The 14,213-nt window shown below is 35.1% G+C and overlaps 1 protein-coding gene across 2 annotated transcripts in view; it reads left to right on the plus strand.

Moving 5' to 3' along the window:
- Positions 1–14,213, plus strand: part of RNF17 (ring finger protein 17) — a 110,760-nt gene that overhangs the window by 37,384 nt on the left and 59,163 nt on the right. For both annotated transcript variants that reach the window (XM_072611657.1, XM_072611658.1), the window contains exons 13-16: positions 9,488–9,677; positions 10,428–10,599; positions 12,392–12,582; positions 13,872–14,013. In XM_072611657.1, coding sequence (XP_072467758.1) covers positions 9,488–9,677; positions 10,428–10,599; positions 12,392–12,582; positions 13,872–14,013 — 695 coding nt within the window. The remainder of the gene's footprint in view (positions 1–9,487; positions 9,678–10,427; positions 10,600–12,391; positions 12,583–13,871; positions 14,014–14,213) is intronic.

Raw genomic sequence — 14,213 nt, forward strand, 5'->3', positions numbered from 1 at the left:
GGTAGTTTTTAAAATTTGCTTTTCCAGTTCATTGATCTGATTTCTTTTATTGCTATAAGCATTTAGAAAATAATAATAATACAATATAAATATATTACTTTCGTAATTATATGTAATATAATTATAAATTACATATGATGTATAATAAATATAATATATAATTATATGTTATATAATAAATAATTTAAAAAATAGTAAAGTTCCCCATAAGTACTGCTTTGGCTGCATGGGAAAGAGCTTTGGATATGATCTAGGCCAAGTCCTTAGTTTTACAGATGAGAAAACAAAATGAGGGATGTGAGTTTTCTACAGTTCATACATCCAGGTAAGGCTAAGTTGGACCTTCTGGGGAAAAGTTCTGGAAGAAGGAGCAAAAGAAAGTTGATTTGAAGAAAGAAAGCAATCTTGAAGGTTACTCAGAATACTTTCAAATTATAATGAAAGCTAGAGGTGTAATTTAGGGATGGAATTTTTGGGAAGGTGGAAGGAGCAAGAAGAGGGTTTGACTTGGAGAAGAGGGGGAGAGAGGGGTGCCTGAGAAAGAAGAAAATGGAGGACAGGTGAAGCTAAAAAACCTGAGGAGAAAGGAGCTGCCCTTAGAGTTGACAAGGCTTCAGTGAGTTGAAATTGATAACGTTAGGCCCCTAGAAGCAGTTGGTCACAGAAGTTTTCCAAGGGGAACAAATAACAAGAAAAGCAAGAAGTTGATGGAGATCAAGTAAAACTTTACAGGCATTTGCCCTAAGTGCAGTGTTTGTGTTCCTGCCAGGGCCACATAGCTCTTATCTATACAGGTGCTGACTAGTCTCCCTCTTAGCACAAGATAAAGGGATTTGGCTCTTCACTCTCCCAAATCATAAAGGAAAATAAAGTAATTCTTTTAAAAAAAGCTGATAGGGTTTAGTGTGAAAACAGAACAAAAAAGATCTAAAGAGACAGGGAAGGAATCTCCTTTTAGGAGGTGGGAGAAAGGGAACGAAAACCTTTGCAACTAAGCAATAGTACCATTTCCAGAAGAGGAGACAACTAGAGCTTCTTCTCTGAGGAGGAAGTTGTTTGTGTTTCAAAGAATGATAATATGAAACCACAGTGCTTTTGGATAATTAAATTCAGTAAGCATTTATCACATGCCAGGTACTGTGCTAAGTGCTGGAGATGCAAAAAGAAGTAAAAGACAGTCTCCATCTTCAAGGAACTTAAAATCTAATGGGGGAGATGACATGCAAACATATATATGAAATAGGCTATATACAAGATTAGTAAGAAATAATTAGGTAAAATACTGGAATTAAGAGGGGTAAAGGAAAGTTTCCTCTAGGAGGTGGGATTTTAGATGGGACTTAACGGAATCCAGATAGATTAGTAATCAGTGGAGGAGGGAGAGCATTCTAGACATGGGAGACCAGAGAAAATGTTGGGAGCATGTAATGTCTTCTTTATGGAACAGCAAGGATGCCAGTATCATTATAGCAAATAGTGCATGTGGGAGTAAAGTGTAAGAGTGGAAAGGTAGAAGGGGGCTAGGTTATGAAGAGCTTTAAATGCCAATTACAGCATTCTGTATTTGTTCCTGAAGATAATAGTGTTTGAGTATAGGTGTGATGTAATTAGGCCTGTGTTTTTAGAAAAATCACTTTCGCAACTAAATGGAGAATTGATTAGAGTAGGGAGAGATTTGAGTCAGATCCATGCAGTTAAACTAGGCATGAGGTAATGAAGGCACCAGAATAGTGAAGGCACTATCAGGAGAAAAGCGGAGGAGGTACATTTGAGAAATAGTGTAAAAGTGAAATCGACAGGCCTTGGAATAGCTTGGATATTGGGGGCTAGTAGGGTGAGAGATAATGAGGAGTTGAGGATGATTCCTAGGTTGCATACCTGAGGGACTGAGAATATGATGCTGCCCTCTTCAGTAATCAGGAGGAAAAAAAGTGGGAAAATTTAGAAAATACAGTTCTGTTTTAGACATACTGAATTTAAGATATCTATTGGACAGCCGTTTCCAGATATCTGAAAGGCAGTTGGGTATGTAGGAAAGGCAAATTTGGGAATTATCAGCATAGAAATAATAATTAAATTCATGGGAACTGATGATATCCCCAAGTGAAGTACTATAGAGAGAAGAGGATCCAGGACAGAACCCTGAGGGATACTTACAGTTAGAGGGCTTAATTTAAAGGAGAATCCAGCAAAGGAGACAGGAGTGTTCAGATGGATAGGAAGGAAATAATGGTGTCCTGAAAATCTAGAGGGAAGTGTTATCTAGGAAAAAAGAATGATCAGCAGTGTCAGAGGTTGCAGAGGAGGTCAAGAAGAATAAGGATTGAGAGAAAAGGTCATTGGATTGTGCCATTTGGAGATCAGTAGTAACTTTGGAGAGAGCAGTTTTTGGACCCCATAACCTAAAATTCTGTGAGGTTAGATAACTCAGGAAGGAAAAAGTTCAAAATCACCTGGTTCTCAAGGAAGCTAAAGAAAACAAAATAATATGTTTTGAGCAATATGGGAAAGGGGATCAGAGAACAGTGTGCTGATGGGGATAACTAGGAGTATGAGTGATGACAAAGAAAATAATATTACTTGACTTCTTCTATTTTCTTAGTCAAGGAGAATGATCTTTGGATCAGAAAGGACAACAAAAATGGCTAATACTGAATGTATTGAACTACTATAAAGTGAGGACATCATAATAGAGCACTGACTTGATAAGTATTTAGTGCATATATGAGGGGGAAAACCTCCCATACTCAGAGACAGAAGTAGAAAAGGAGTTGGCTGACAATTCCAAAAACAAAACTTTTCTACTGACAATGAGTTAAACCTCAGAAAAGTATAAAACAATTAAAAAACCCACAGAATTTATTTACTGTTTTAGCTATTGAGATAGCCATAGAAAACAACATCAGAAGTAAGAAAATATCAGAATAGTTCACACTGATTATAATTATGAAGGGTCTGCATTTTTACATTAAAAGTTATAGGAATGGAAAAAGAAAGAAAATTCAACTTTATATTTAAAGAAACATGAAGTGTCAAAAAATTGAGCAAGATTAAAATTAAGAAGTAACTCTAAAATACATCCGATGACTGCAAGGGTTTTTTTTGCCGTTGTTTTTTAGAAACAGGAGTTGGCAGCAGTAGTACAACAATTTAGAATTAAAAGTAGAAAATATTGAAAGATAATGACATTGCATAATGGTAAAACGAAACAAGATATCTATCAAATCTCAATTTATGCATGCTACACAAGAGAAAAGAATAAGAAAAGAAATAGAAAATAATTATAATGTGCAACTTCAGTCATTCTGAAAATCAAAACTTAAAAACATTTAATAAATTACAAATCTGAAGCTTATTTAAAATAAGTTACAATTCACATACATTGGAAGAAGCAGGAAATATTCATTCTTTTTAGGTACATGAAGAATTCACAAATATTAATCATAGAGAAGTCTTGTGTAAATTTTAAAAAGACAAATTTCTGTTTAAAACAATGTATTTTGAAAGTACAATGTAATAATAATGATAACACAAAAATTACAAAGCTGTGATAACTGAGAATTAAGTGATTATTGAATCAGAAGAAACTAGAATGATAATATATTTAAGATAGTGACCACAATGATACAGTTTATTGGAATCTGAGATGCTGCTAAATATATATATACACATTGCCTACAGAATTAAAGTTAGGAGCAAAAAATAAAGAATAGAAAATGAAAGAACAATAGATAAACCCAAGATATGAATTTATTTGAAAAGGAAGTTGACAAACTGCTGAGAAATTTTTAAAAAGATAATTCAGAGCAGCAAAATTATAGTTGAGAAGGTCAGGTCACATCAGACACAAAAGAAATTAAGAACTTTATTAAGCAGTACTGATATAATGGTGTTGTATTACATGTCTGGAGTATGACCTGGATTCATATCTAATCTCTCATTAACCTCACTGTACAAAACCAGATGTTTTGTATTAACTACTATATAAAACTACTGTCATAGAATGGTTGCAGTCTGCCTTGGTGTATGGAAGGAATCCTTATACCAAGATCCTCCATGCTGCCAAAAATCACAGATCTTTTGCCTTTAAGAAATCCTATTACACTAATAACATAATTAATGGAATCAGTCAACAGATATTTATTACGCACTATGTGCTAGACACTGATTTTGAAAAATTATTTATTAGTATTTTCTTGCAAGCTTAAATTCAAAAAGAAAAGAAACTGATTAGAGGCATTTAAGTGCTTGTTCTCTGCAAGATACTTTGGGACTTAACATTCTACTCGAGTGATAAACCACATTCACAGGTAAATACAGGAGATAATACAGAATAACTGGTGGTTTAGAGATAGTAACAGGACTTAAAAAAAAAACCAAAACCTGCTCAAAGCAGTGACAAAACTAAGTCTTTAATAAATGTAGGAATTCCAAGAGGTAGAAGTGAAACTGGGGGGAGTATCCCACAATTGGCAGCTTCTACAAAGGACCAGAAATGAGAGCTGGAACATCATTTGTTAGGGAAGAGCAAGGAGGCTAGTCAGATTGGAATATGCCCGTCCCTAAAGAGGATTAAAAATCAGCTTGAAAAGATAGGCTAGTTTGTGAAGGGTTTTTAATATTTTTTGAAGGAAATTTGGGGTTTTCTTTTTTTTATTCTAGAAGCAGGGGGCCACTGAAGACTTTGAGCAGGAGAATGATACCAGAAGTCCTGTGCTTTAGGAGCATCAATTTGGAAGCTATGTGAAAGATGGATTAAAAAGGAGAGAGATTTGATAAAGGGAGACAAATGAGAAAACTTTCAGTAGTTAGGGTGATAAGTGATTGTAGTGGGAATAGAGAGAAGAGGTAAACGGCAAATTTCAAGGTAAAATTGATAAGACTAATTAGATATGGAAGGGAGAGTAACAAATCAGATGGTTCCTAGGTTTTGAACCTGAGTGACAGAAGAATGGTGGTACCTTTAACTAAAAAAAGGAAGGTAGGGGAAAGGATAGGTTTAGGGGAAAAGAAAATTAATTTGGTTTTGGACATGTTGAATTTGAGGCCCACATGGAAGAACAGCCAGGTGGAGATTTTAAGAAAGCATTTCAAGGGAAATTTCAGGAAAGGGTCAAACTAACCAGGGTATCAGGAAAAACTTGTTTAAGGAAGATTTTCTTGGGCTAAAGTCTTAAAGGGGGCTAGGCACCAAGAGGGTTCCAGTAACCTTTATTCATTCTTCATCCTTATTAATCTATGTAGAATGTTGAGCACCCTCCTATGTGTTTTCTTCTTTGGATTTTCATGAGGCTGCTCTTTTGGTTCTCTCCCACCTATCCAGAGTTAGCATCTTTGGCTGAATCTTCACGCGTATCCTATTCCCCAAACACCAGCGAACTCCAGTACTCTGCTCTAGGGGATTTTCTCATTTCTTTCTATGTTGATCTCATTCATTCCCATGTTCAATTATTTCTACATAGCTGACTTCCAGATCTTTATATCTAGCTTTGGTCTCCTGAGCTCCAGTTCTACTGCATCTTGGACATTTCAAACTGAATACCACATAGATATTTCCAATTCAGTGTATTCAAAGCAGAACTCATCTTTCTCCCCATTCTCTGAGGTTTACAATTCCTAATTCTCCTTCACCTCACATAATGTATCCAGTGAGTTGCCAAATTTTATATATTCTACTATCTCCACAATAGCTCTTGAATCCATCTTCTTCTCACCATTCACAGCTATTACCCAGCTCCATTTGTCATTTAAAACCCTTCATCACCTGGTTCTCCCCTACTTTCCCATGCTTATTACTTGTCTTCACACACATAATGGTCCAGCCAAATGGATTTTCTTGCTCTTCCTTATGCATAACAATCTACCATCTCTAGTACATTCTTTATACAGATTGTTTCTCATATCTGGCATTGATTCCCTCTTAACCTCCACCTCTTTGAATCCTTAGCTTCCGTCAATGTTCAATTCCAGCACCATATAAGGTCTTTATTTCTTCGCTGCCTTTCCTTCCTGTTCGACTGCTGGTGACTCTCCCTGAAATTACCTTGTATTTCTCTTTGTGTTTAAGCTGCTTCTGGGTAGGAACTCTTTCGTATTTGTTTTTGTATCCTCAGTACTTAGCACAGTTCCTGGCACGTAGTAGGAACTTAATACCTTCTTCATTGACTAAAGCTCTGGATGAACTAGAAATGTAGATTTGGGATGTATAGGCATACGAGTGATAGTTGAATCCATTGAAGCAAATGAGAGACTGGAGAGGGCCCCCAAGAAAGAGTCCTAATTTGAAAGTGGTACTTGTAGGACATTCCTGCAAAGGAGACTGAGATGATTGACCAGTCTGGAGGAGAGCCAAGGTAGAGCAAAATTTTTAAAAATTCAAGGAGAAATGAGTATTTAGAAGGTGAAGAAGATGGTCAACAGAGAAGTCAAGAAGAATGAGGCCTGAGAAATGGTAACTGGATTTAGCAATGACAAGATCCCTTAACTTTGGAGAGAACAATGTCAGTTGAATGGTGAAGAATGAAGGCCAAGTTTTGAGAAATGAGTGGGAGGTGAGATTGTTAGCAACAAAATATAGGTAGCATTTTCTAGGTGTTTATGAAAGAGAGAAGAAATACAAAACAACAGCTCGAAAGAATGGTATAGTCAAGTGAAAGTTTTCTCAAATTGGGGCATGTTTTGGTAGCAAAGAAGATGACAGTGGAAGAAGAGAGTTCTAATACTAAGAGAGAAAAGACGATGAAAGGACCAGGTTTCTAGAGGAGCCGAGGTCACAAGAAAAAGAGTGGATATTAGCAACAAAGGCCATCCCTTCCTCAGAGAAAACAAAGAATATACAGGGTGATAATGAGGTCATTTGCTTATGAAATTGGGAAAAAAGTAGATGATCGATTTTTTTTTTTTTCACTGAAACATCTGCCAAGATCTTGTGGCTTGAGTGTAGAAATCTGGAACAGTTGGCATGAGACGTTTGATATTGATGGGTGGTTCACCTTAATCTAGTAAATTCCAGTAGTCCTAAATTAATTTAAGTTTTAATATAATGCCAACCAGAATACCAAAGGTTTTCCTTATCAAACTTAATAAAATCATAATGAAATTTATATTATAAAACAGGAAAGAATATCAAGGGGGGGCACACAAAAAGAGTTAAACTAATGAAAGTGGATTTGTATTCTAGCATTGAAGTATTTATAGTGGGTATCATCAAGAATATCTACTGCTGGGGGAAAAGGTAAAATAGAATGATGAAATAGATGCAATAAATATATTAAATATTGGTGTTTGATAAGCTGTTGGCAAGTTCACTATTTAACAAATATATTTGGAGAAAACCAGCAGTTAGGTGGTAATATATTTAGATCATATTTCAGGGCTAAATGTACCCCCTAAAGTCATTTTGGTACCCCCTAAAAGCACTTTTCTAGACACTCTGTTTTCTATGTATTTTCTTTTTGATGATCTCAGCATTCATAGGTTCAGTTATCATATACATGAAATAACTTGTAAGTATGCACACACATATATATATAATATACATATATATATATATATCTCTACAATAATCTCTTTCCTGTCTAGCTGCTTGCTAAATCTCTCTGTTTGAATGTCTCAATGGCATCTCAAATTTGACATTTCCCAAACAGAACTTATTTTATTTCCCTTCAGACCAGTGCTTCATCCAAAATTCTCCTTTTCTCCCTGAGGGTGAGTATCTGCTATGACTCTGTCCACTCTATCCCACTCTGGCTGTTCTCATCATTCCTGTGGTTTTTCAGACCGAAGCACTTCTCCCTGCATACTTTTTCCTTCTAAAAATATGTTGTCTCCCTATATTAGAGTGTAAGCTTAGTTTCATCTCCCAAACACTTAGCACAGTGCTTGGCAACCTAGTAAGCACTTGAATACTTTTTCATTCTTACTTTCTTCCATTTATCCAGGTTCCTGGTCTGTTATCCTTGATTCTTCCATCTCCCTCAATCCTCACATGCAAGTAATTGCCATCTGTTACATCCATCCCCTTTTGTCCACTTAGCCCCTGTCCTAATTTGAGACCTTATTATCTCTCACTTTATCTTTTGAAAAAGCCTCCTTTTTTGCCTCTCTTGCCCTCCAGTCTCTTCCCTCTCTAATTCTCCTCCATTGGGAGTAGAAATCAGACTAATGTTTTCATTGGTATAGTATGGGAAATTCTAGATGAAGAAACTCTACCAGAGAAAGTCATCACCTTCTCTTAGTCTCAGAGAATTGCCTGGAGCAATGAGAGGTTCATTGACTTGCCCAGGGTCACACAGTATGATTCAGGCTTTGATACTGGATCTTTCTTTTTTTGAGACTAGCTCTCTGTCTGCTCTGCCAATATGTGTCTCATACAGCTGCCAAATTATATTTGAAGCATAAATATGACTATGTCACTCCCACTAAGAAATCTTCAGTGAATCCCTTACTGCCTTTAGGGTAAAATAAAAAGTCCTCAGCTTGGCATGCACAGTCTGGTTCCTACTTATTTTACCATTCTTAGTTCACATTATTTCCCTTTACCCATTCTACATTCTAGTAAAGTTGGTTTTCTCGCTGTTATGATATCCTTAGGATTCTGTCTTCTACCTTTGTAGAAGTGGTTGGTGCCTTCTTTCTTGGAATAGATCAATTCCGTCCTTACAGAACTCCTAGTTTCCATCAGAGCAGAGCTTATATGTCAACATCTTATACCTTTTCTTCATGCTTCCATAACTACTTTTTAGTACTCTCTCTCACCTGAAATTATTTTGTATTACCTTACATGTGTTTTATACACAGAGTACTGTAAGCTCCTTGGTGACAGAGAGTTTAATTTTGTCTTTGTATCCTAGCACCTAATACAGTGCCTTAATAAATGTTTACTAAATTGAATAGTTAAATATAAGTTACTTTGAGAAGAGGGAGAACACTAATAACTGGGAAATCAAGACAAAGAGGGTTTTTTTAGAGAGATGAGGGATATAAGCCTTAGGGATCATCTAAATAAAGGGAAGAGGACAGTAAAATAGTAAGAAACAGAAGTGGAGTAATTAGAGGAACAGAAAGATAGCCAAGAAACAGTGGCATTCTGGAAGCCAATGAAATAATATATCAAAACTACTCCCTAACCAATTCCCAATGATTTCAATCTTTTCTTAATTCTTACGTTGCCTACTATCCATATTACTCCTTTCTAGATTTTCATGTAACTGCTTTGCGGTGTTGTTTTAACTTGTTTTGTGTAATTTTCTTATTTCTACAACCAGATTCCAAAGTCTAAGAGAAATCTAAAAACTCTTACCTTGTACTTTTTTTGGTGACCCCTGAAATACTCATTGTACAAAATTAAATGAACGACTACATCTCTAAGTCTGTGTCAAAGGAAAGTTAGTTTACTGGATATTAAATCAAAAGGGTTTTTGCACCTTTAATTTTTTTTTTAATTTTGTCCTTAAAAGTTTGCTTGATAACTGTTTTCCATCTCTAGGTGCAAAGATATTTGTCAGCAGTATAGAAAATGGAATGTGGTGCCGTGGAACTATCACTGAATTAATTCCAATTGAAAATAAAAATGTAGGGAAGCCTTGTGGTCCTACCAAATACCCAATCCGTGATGTCGCACTGATGCAAATTTTCATGATAGACTTTGGAAATTCTGAAGTCTTAGCTGTTTCAGGGTATGATATTTCTAATTCCTTTTATTTTTGCTTTGTGCCCTCCTTAATTGAATTGGGGGGAAAATCAGAGGTAGAGAAAGATTTATATGTAGACATAGCTTATCAAGAACCTCATAATTCTACAACTAATTTATTTTGTTTTTTCCTCATCCCTTTTCTTAATAAATTAGTAAAAGTCACTTGTCAGTATAAAAAAATGTTGGGGAACTTGAGGAAAATGGTTTGTTCTTTTAATCTTCTCCAATATAAAGTAATACTTATGATTAGTGACAGTATGATTTTAAAATTAAAATATGATTAAGTTAAATATGTTATTTATCTCCCATTTGGGTAATAAATTGCCTACATCAATTAAAATGAGCAGAAAATATTTCTGTGAGAAACCACATCTGTCACTGGCCCACAGCTTTTATGAATTAATAAATATAACATTGTAACTCTGTTGGTCAGTTTTTATAAGTCAAGTCATTCCCGTTTATTAATGAAAGACACTGTAGTATAGTGGAAAGGACACTGGATTTGGATTCAGAAATCCTGAGTTCAGAACCCACTTTCATCACATGCTACCTGTGGGATTTCAGGCAAGTCACTTCCTTTCTCTTATAATCAGAATCTTCACTAGTAAAATAAGGAAATTGGATTAATGTCTCTCTTGTTCTCCTAAATTTTAAACATGGGTAACTTTTGAGAATGGATAAAAGTTCAGGATTGAGTTACTATTTCTAACAGTGTTGCTTAAATTTTTGCTAGGATTGGTGATGGCTACTTAGTTAGACCAGGACACAGTGCTCTACCACATTTAGTGGTAAATGATCTATGTATGGTTATAAGAAAGCCTGATTCATATATTGAAGCACTGCTAGGAGATCTTCATCCATTAGCATTGCCATGCTCATTAAAGGATATTGTTCCACAAAATTCGGTGAGTAATTAAATCAACAAATGCTAATTAGTATTTCTTAAGAATAGGTTCTCTTAGGTTAAAAGAAAATTTTAAAATGTTACGTGTGAATCAGTCTATTATGGAAAAGTTGGCAATAGAATTGGAGTGTGCACAAAGAACTTTTACATACTGAGTATACAAGTCAGGTTTTTAAAAATTTCAGCTTGCATAACTAAAATATTTTCCCTAATTTTGCTTTTGTTTGTTTGCTCAGATTAGTATAAAATGTTTTCCAAATAAAGAATAAAATTTAATTAATTTTTAGTCAACCAAAGAATACAGACTTTAGGATTTTGTTCATTTGTCTGAAATAGAATCACATTATTGATTATACCTGCTTATTCATCTAAAAGTTAACCATCAGCTGTCAGTGCCAGAGCCATGTGATACAAGCTTAATTCACTTTTCCCATTCTAGAAATTTCTCTGGTCATTACTTTTCAACTGAGGAAATGAATGCTCCTTCTCTCCAAGGCTAATCTCTTCCATCTCTATTCTTTATGACAATGCCATCTCACTATGATTTTTGTCCATTCACGTATCTTTTTATGAAGGAAATGGTAATCAAACAATAAAATTAAGAGGAATGTGTGTCTGGAAGACAAGGGTTTCATTACAGAGCTTCTATAAACCTTTCTTAATTATCCTTTGATCAGTTTTTAAGTAAAATATTCAGATCCTTTATTTAAATTCACACTTTTACTATAAATTGTATAACAAAACAGCTCACATTTAAATAATCCTTTATGATTTTATGTTTTCCTCACAATCCAGTGAAGGTAGGTAGTGCAAGTATTTGTTGGGGTTTTTTGATATGTTTTTTGGGGGGGCTGTTCTACTACAGCATCTCCATCTTACTCATAAGTAGACCAGGAGAGACTTTATTAAAGAAATTTTTTTTTTTGGAAGACACTAAAGACAGACACAAATGCATGTGGCCACAGGGAAACGCCATGAAGAAAACAGGCCTCCCAGTCATCCAAATCTCCCATCTGGAACCAGCTTTTGATTAGCATTAACCTTGCAGGTGGACCAGTTTGCATTTCTGCTTTGATGTAGAACTCCTTAATAACTAGAAATAGGACTATTTTATTAGTCTAGAAGCAAGGACTGAAGTGATTTGGGAGCCAAGACAAAGACAAAATGTGACGTCTCACTTTAACCAAAATGAATGTCAGTTTCTAAGATGGAGCATTTCATTTCAAAAGATGGTCTCTTTCTCTTTGCTCCACATGGGGAATTAACACTTGGTTTGGCAATTTTTTGTGTAACTCACTTATAATTTTTAGTCCTAGAGAGTTACCTGGGTCACTGAGAGATTAGGTGACATATCAGGTTGTATATAACTGGTATGTGTCAGAACATTTGAACCTAAGTCTTCACAACTCCATGAGTGATCCACATTGCTTGTGACAAGGAGTAGTATCCCTTTGAAACTGACACTTAGAGAGGTAAAATCACTTGGCTCTGCTATATAAATGCATCCCAGATCTTCTTTCTTCCACTATGTCATGAAGATAAAACAACACTTGATATGGTTAGTTCTTACTATGGTTAGCTGAAAAGTCAACATATAAGAATCATGTTGCAATGTCTTTTGGTTTCTGATAGCAACTGCTTTTTTTCAGTATATGCTTAAATTGGTGATCTGACTACTACTTTAGTTAGGATTATATTCTGTAGAGAAGAAAACCACATTCTATTTCCAGAGAACATGTTGTTATAATAGTATTATAATTATTAAATGGACTTGATTTTTATTTATTCAATAGAATGAAGGCTGGGGAAAAGAAGCTAAAATGGAGTTTTTAAAAATGGTAAACAACAAAGCTGTTCTAATGAAAGTCTTTCAGGAAGAAGATGGTGTGCTTATTGTAGATCTCAAGAAACCTCCAGCAAATAAAATAAGCAGTGATATGCCAGTATCTCTTAGAGATGCATTAGTTTTCATGGAATTAGCAAGGTAGGTTTCTTATTTGAGACAATAGTTTGTTATTTTAAGAATGAGAGCTTTAAGAACAGCATTTTTCATCCTTAAAAAATTATATATTTAAAAATCCAAGGGATTTGAAGTCTCAGTAGCTCCAGACTGCTACATAGGTCTAATATACTATGTTATTTGCTTCTATAGTAACATTCCATGACTACAAAAATTTTAATTATTTGGTTTATTAGCTATAGGGGAGACCAAGTATAAGTCGGTACATTATGATTCAAAATGTGAATAAAAATTTCAAGTATAATTTTTTTCTTTAGTACATCCACTAATCTGTTATAAAATTCTGTTTTCAGGGATCATAGTATTGGGTTCAATCACTGGTCTTGGAAATTGTAAGACAGTGAGCACTTTTTACCTCTTTCTTTGTAATCCTGCTACACCACTTGGATTTTTTCCCTCCTTCTCCCCTCAATTATGTGTGAAATGCACTGCTAACAGGACATGCTTATTTAAAATAATTACTATCAAAATGAATTATTTTTAATGTAAGTCTTAAAATGTGCAACGTGTAGACTCTGTTCTAGTCCCTAGTCATACTCTCTGAGCCAGAGATGGTAACCTGTAGCCTCAAGGCCACATGTAGCCTTCTACATCCTCTGCATTTTGATTTGAGTCCAAATTTTACAGAACCAATCTTTTTTACTAAAGGAATTTGTTCTCAGAAGTTTGGATTCAAAGAGCCACACTTGAGGACCTAGAGGGCCATATGTGGCCTTGAGACCACAGGTTCCCCACCCCTGATAGAGTGTGAATAATGTCACTAGGGACATCCTTGTTTAAGATCACTGCCAAAGAGATAGACAGTTGTCCTAGAGGAGGTTTCAGACAGGACCATGGTATGAGGGTTGATTTACTTAAGGAAGACAGACTAGATCAGAGACTGTACAGGATTACTTCAGCTAACACTTAGAAATTATTCTTATACTTAGTGTGTAGATAACTATAAATGTATCCAAATGCATCGTTGTAAAACTTTGTTTTTTGTAGAGGCAAAAACTTAGCTTTTACCTCTACTGTTTTATAATTCAGTTTGAGGTTAAATAGAATACTGAAATCTCTTAAAAGCGATGGAAGAGAGGGGCTAAATAACATTTAAAATTGACAAGTTGAGAATTACCTAGCTTATTTTAATTAATTAAGGATTTAAATATTCATGAATTTCTTTCAGAGATAGTTACTGGAACAAGGTAGAAATTTGAAAACAGTTTTTAATCTTAACAATTTACAAATCTTTTGGTTGTTCTTTTAATTAGGTTTAGGTCACAGTCACCCAGTATTCCACCTGAACAAAGTATGGCCTTAAGATACCATCCACCTGTATTACCAAAAGAATTGTCAAATGTGTCAGTTGTGATTTGTCATATAAATAATCCTTCTGATTTTTATCTTCAGTTGGTAAGTATCCGGGACCCTTTTGGGGAATCATATTTCAGCTTCCAAAAGATAAATGGGTGTAATGGGAGTATCCAGTTTGAGATTGAAATGCTTCCATGGATATATGAACTCAACGTTGTGGGTACTGCCTCCACCAATACAAATTGCAACTCATCTTTTCCTCATAGTTATGCACTGTTTTGGTCCATGTCTTCCTATAA

The sequence above is a fragment of the Notamacropus eugenii genome, chromosome 5, assembly GCF_028372415.1.
Source record: "Notamacropus eugenii isolate mMacEug1 chromosome 5, mMacEug1.pri_v2, whole genome shotgun sequence".
Taxonomy (NCBI): Eukaryota; Metazoa; Chordata; class Mammalia; order Diprotodontia; family Macropodidae; genus Notamacropus; species Notamacropus eugenii.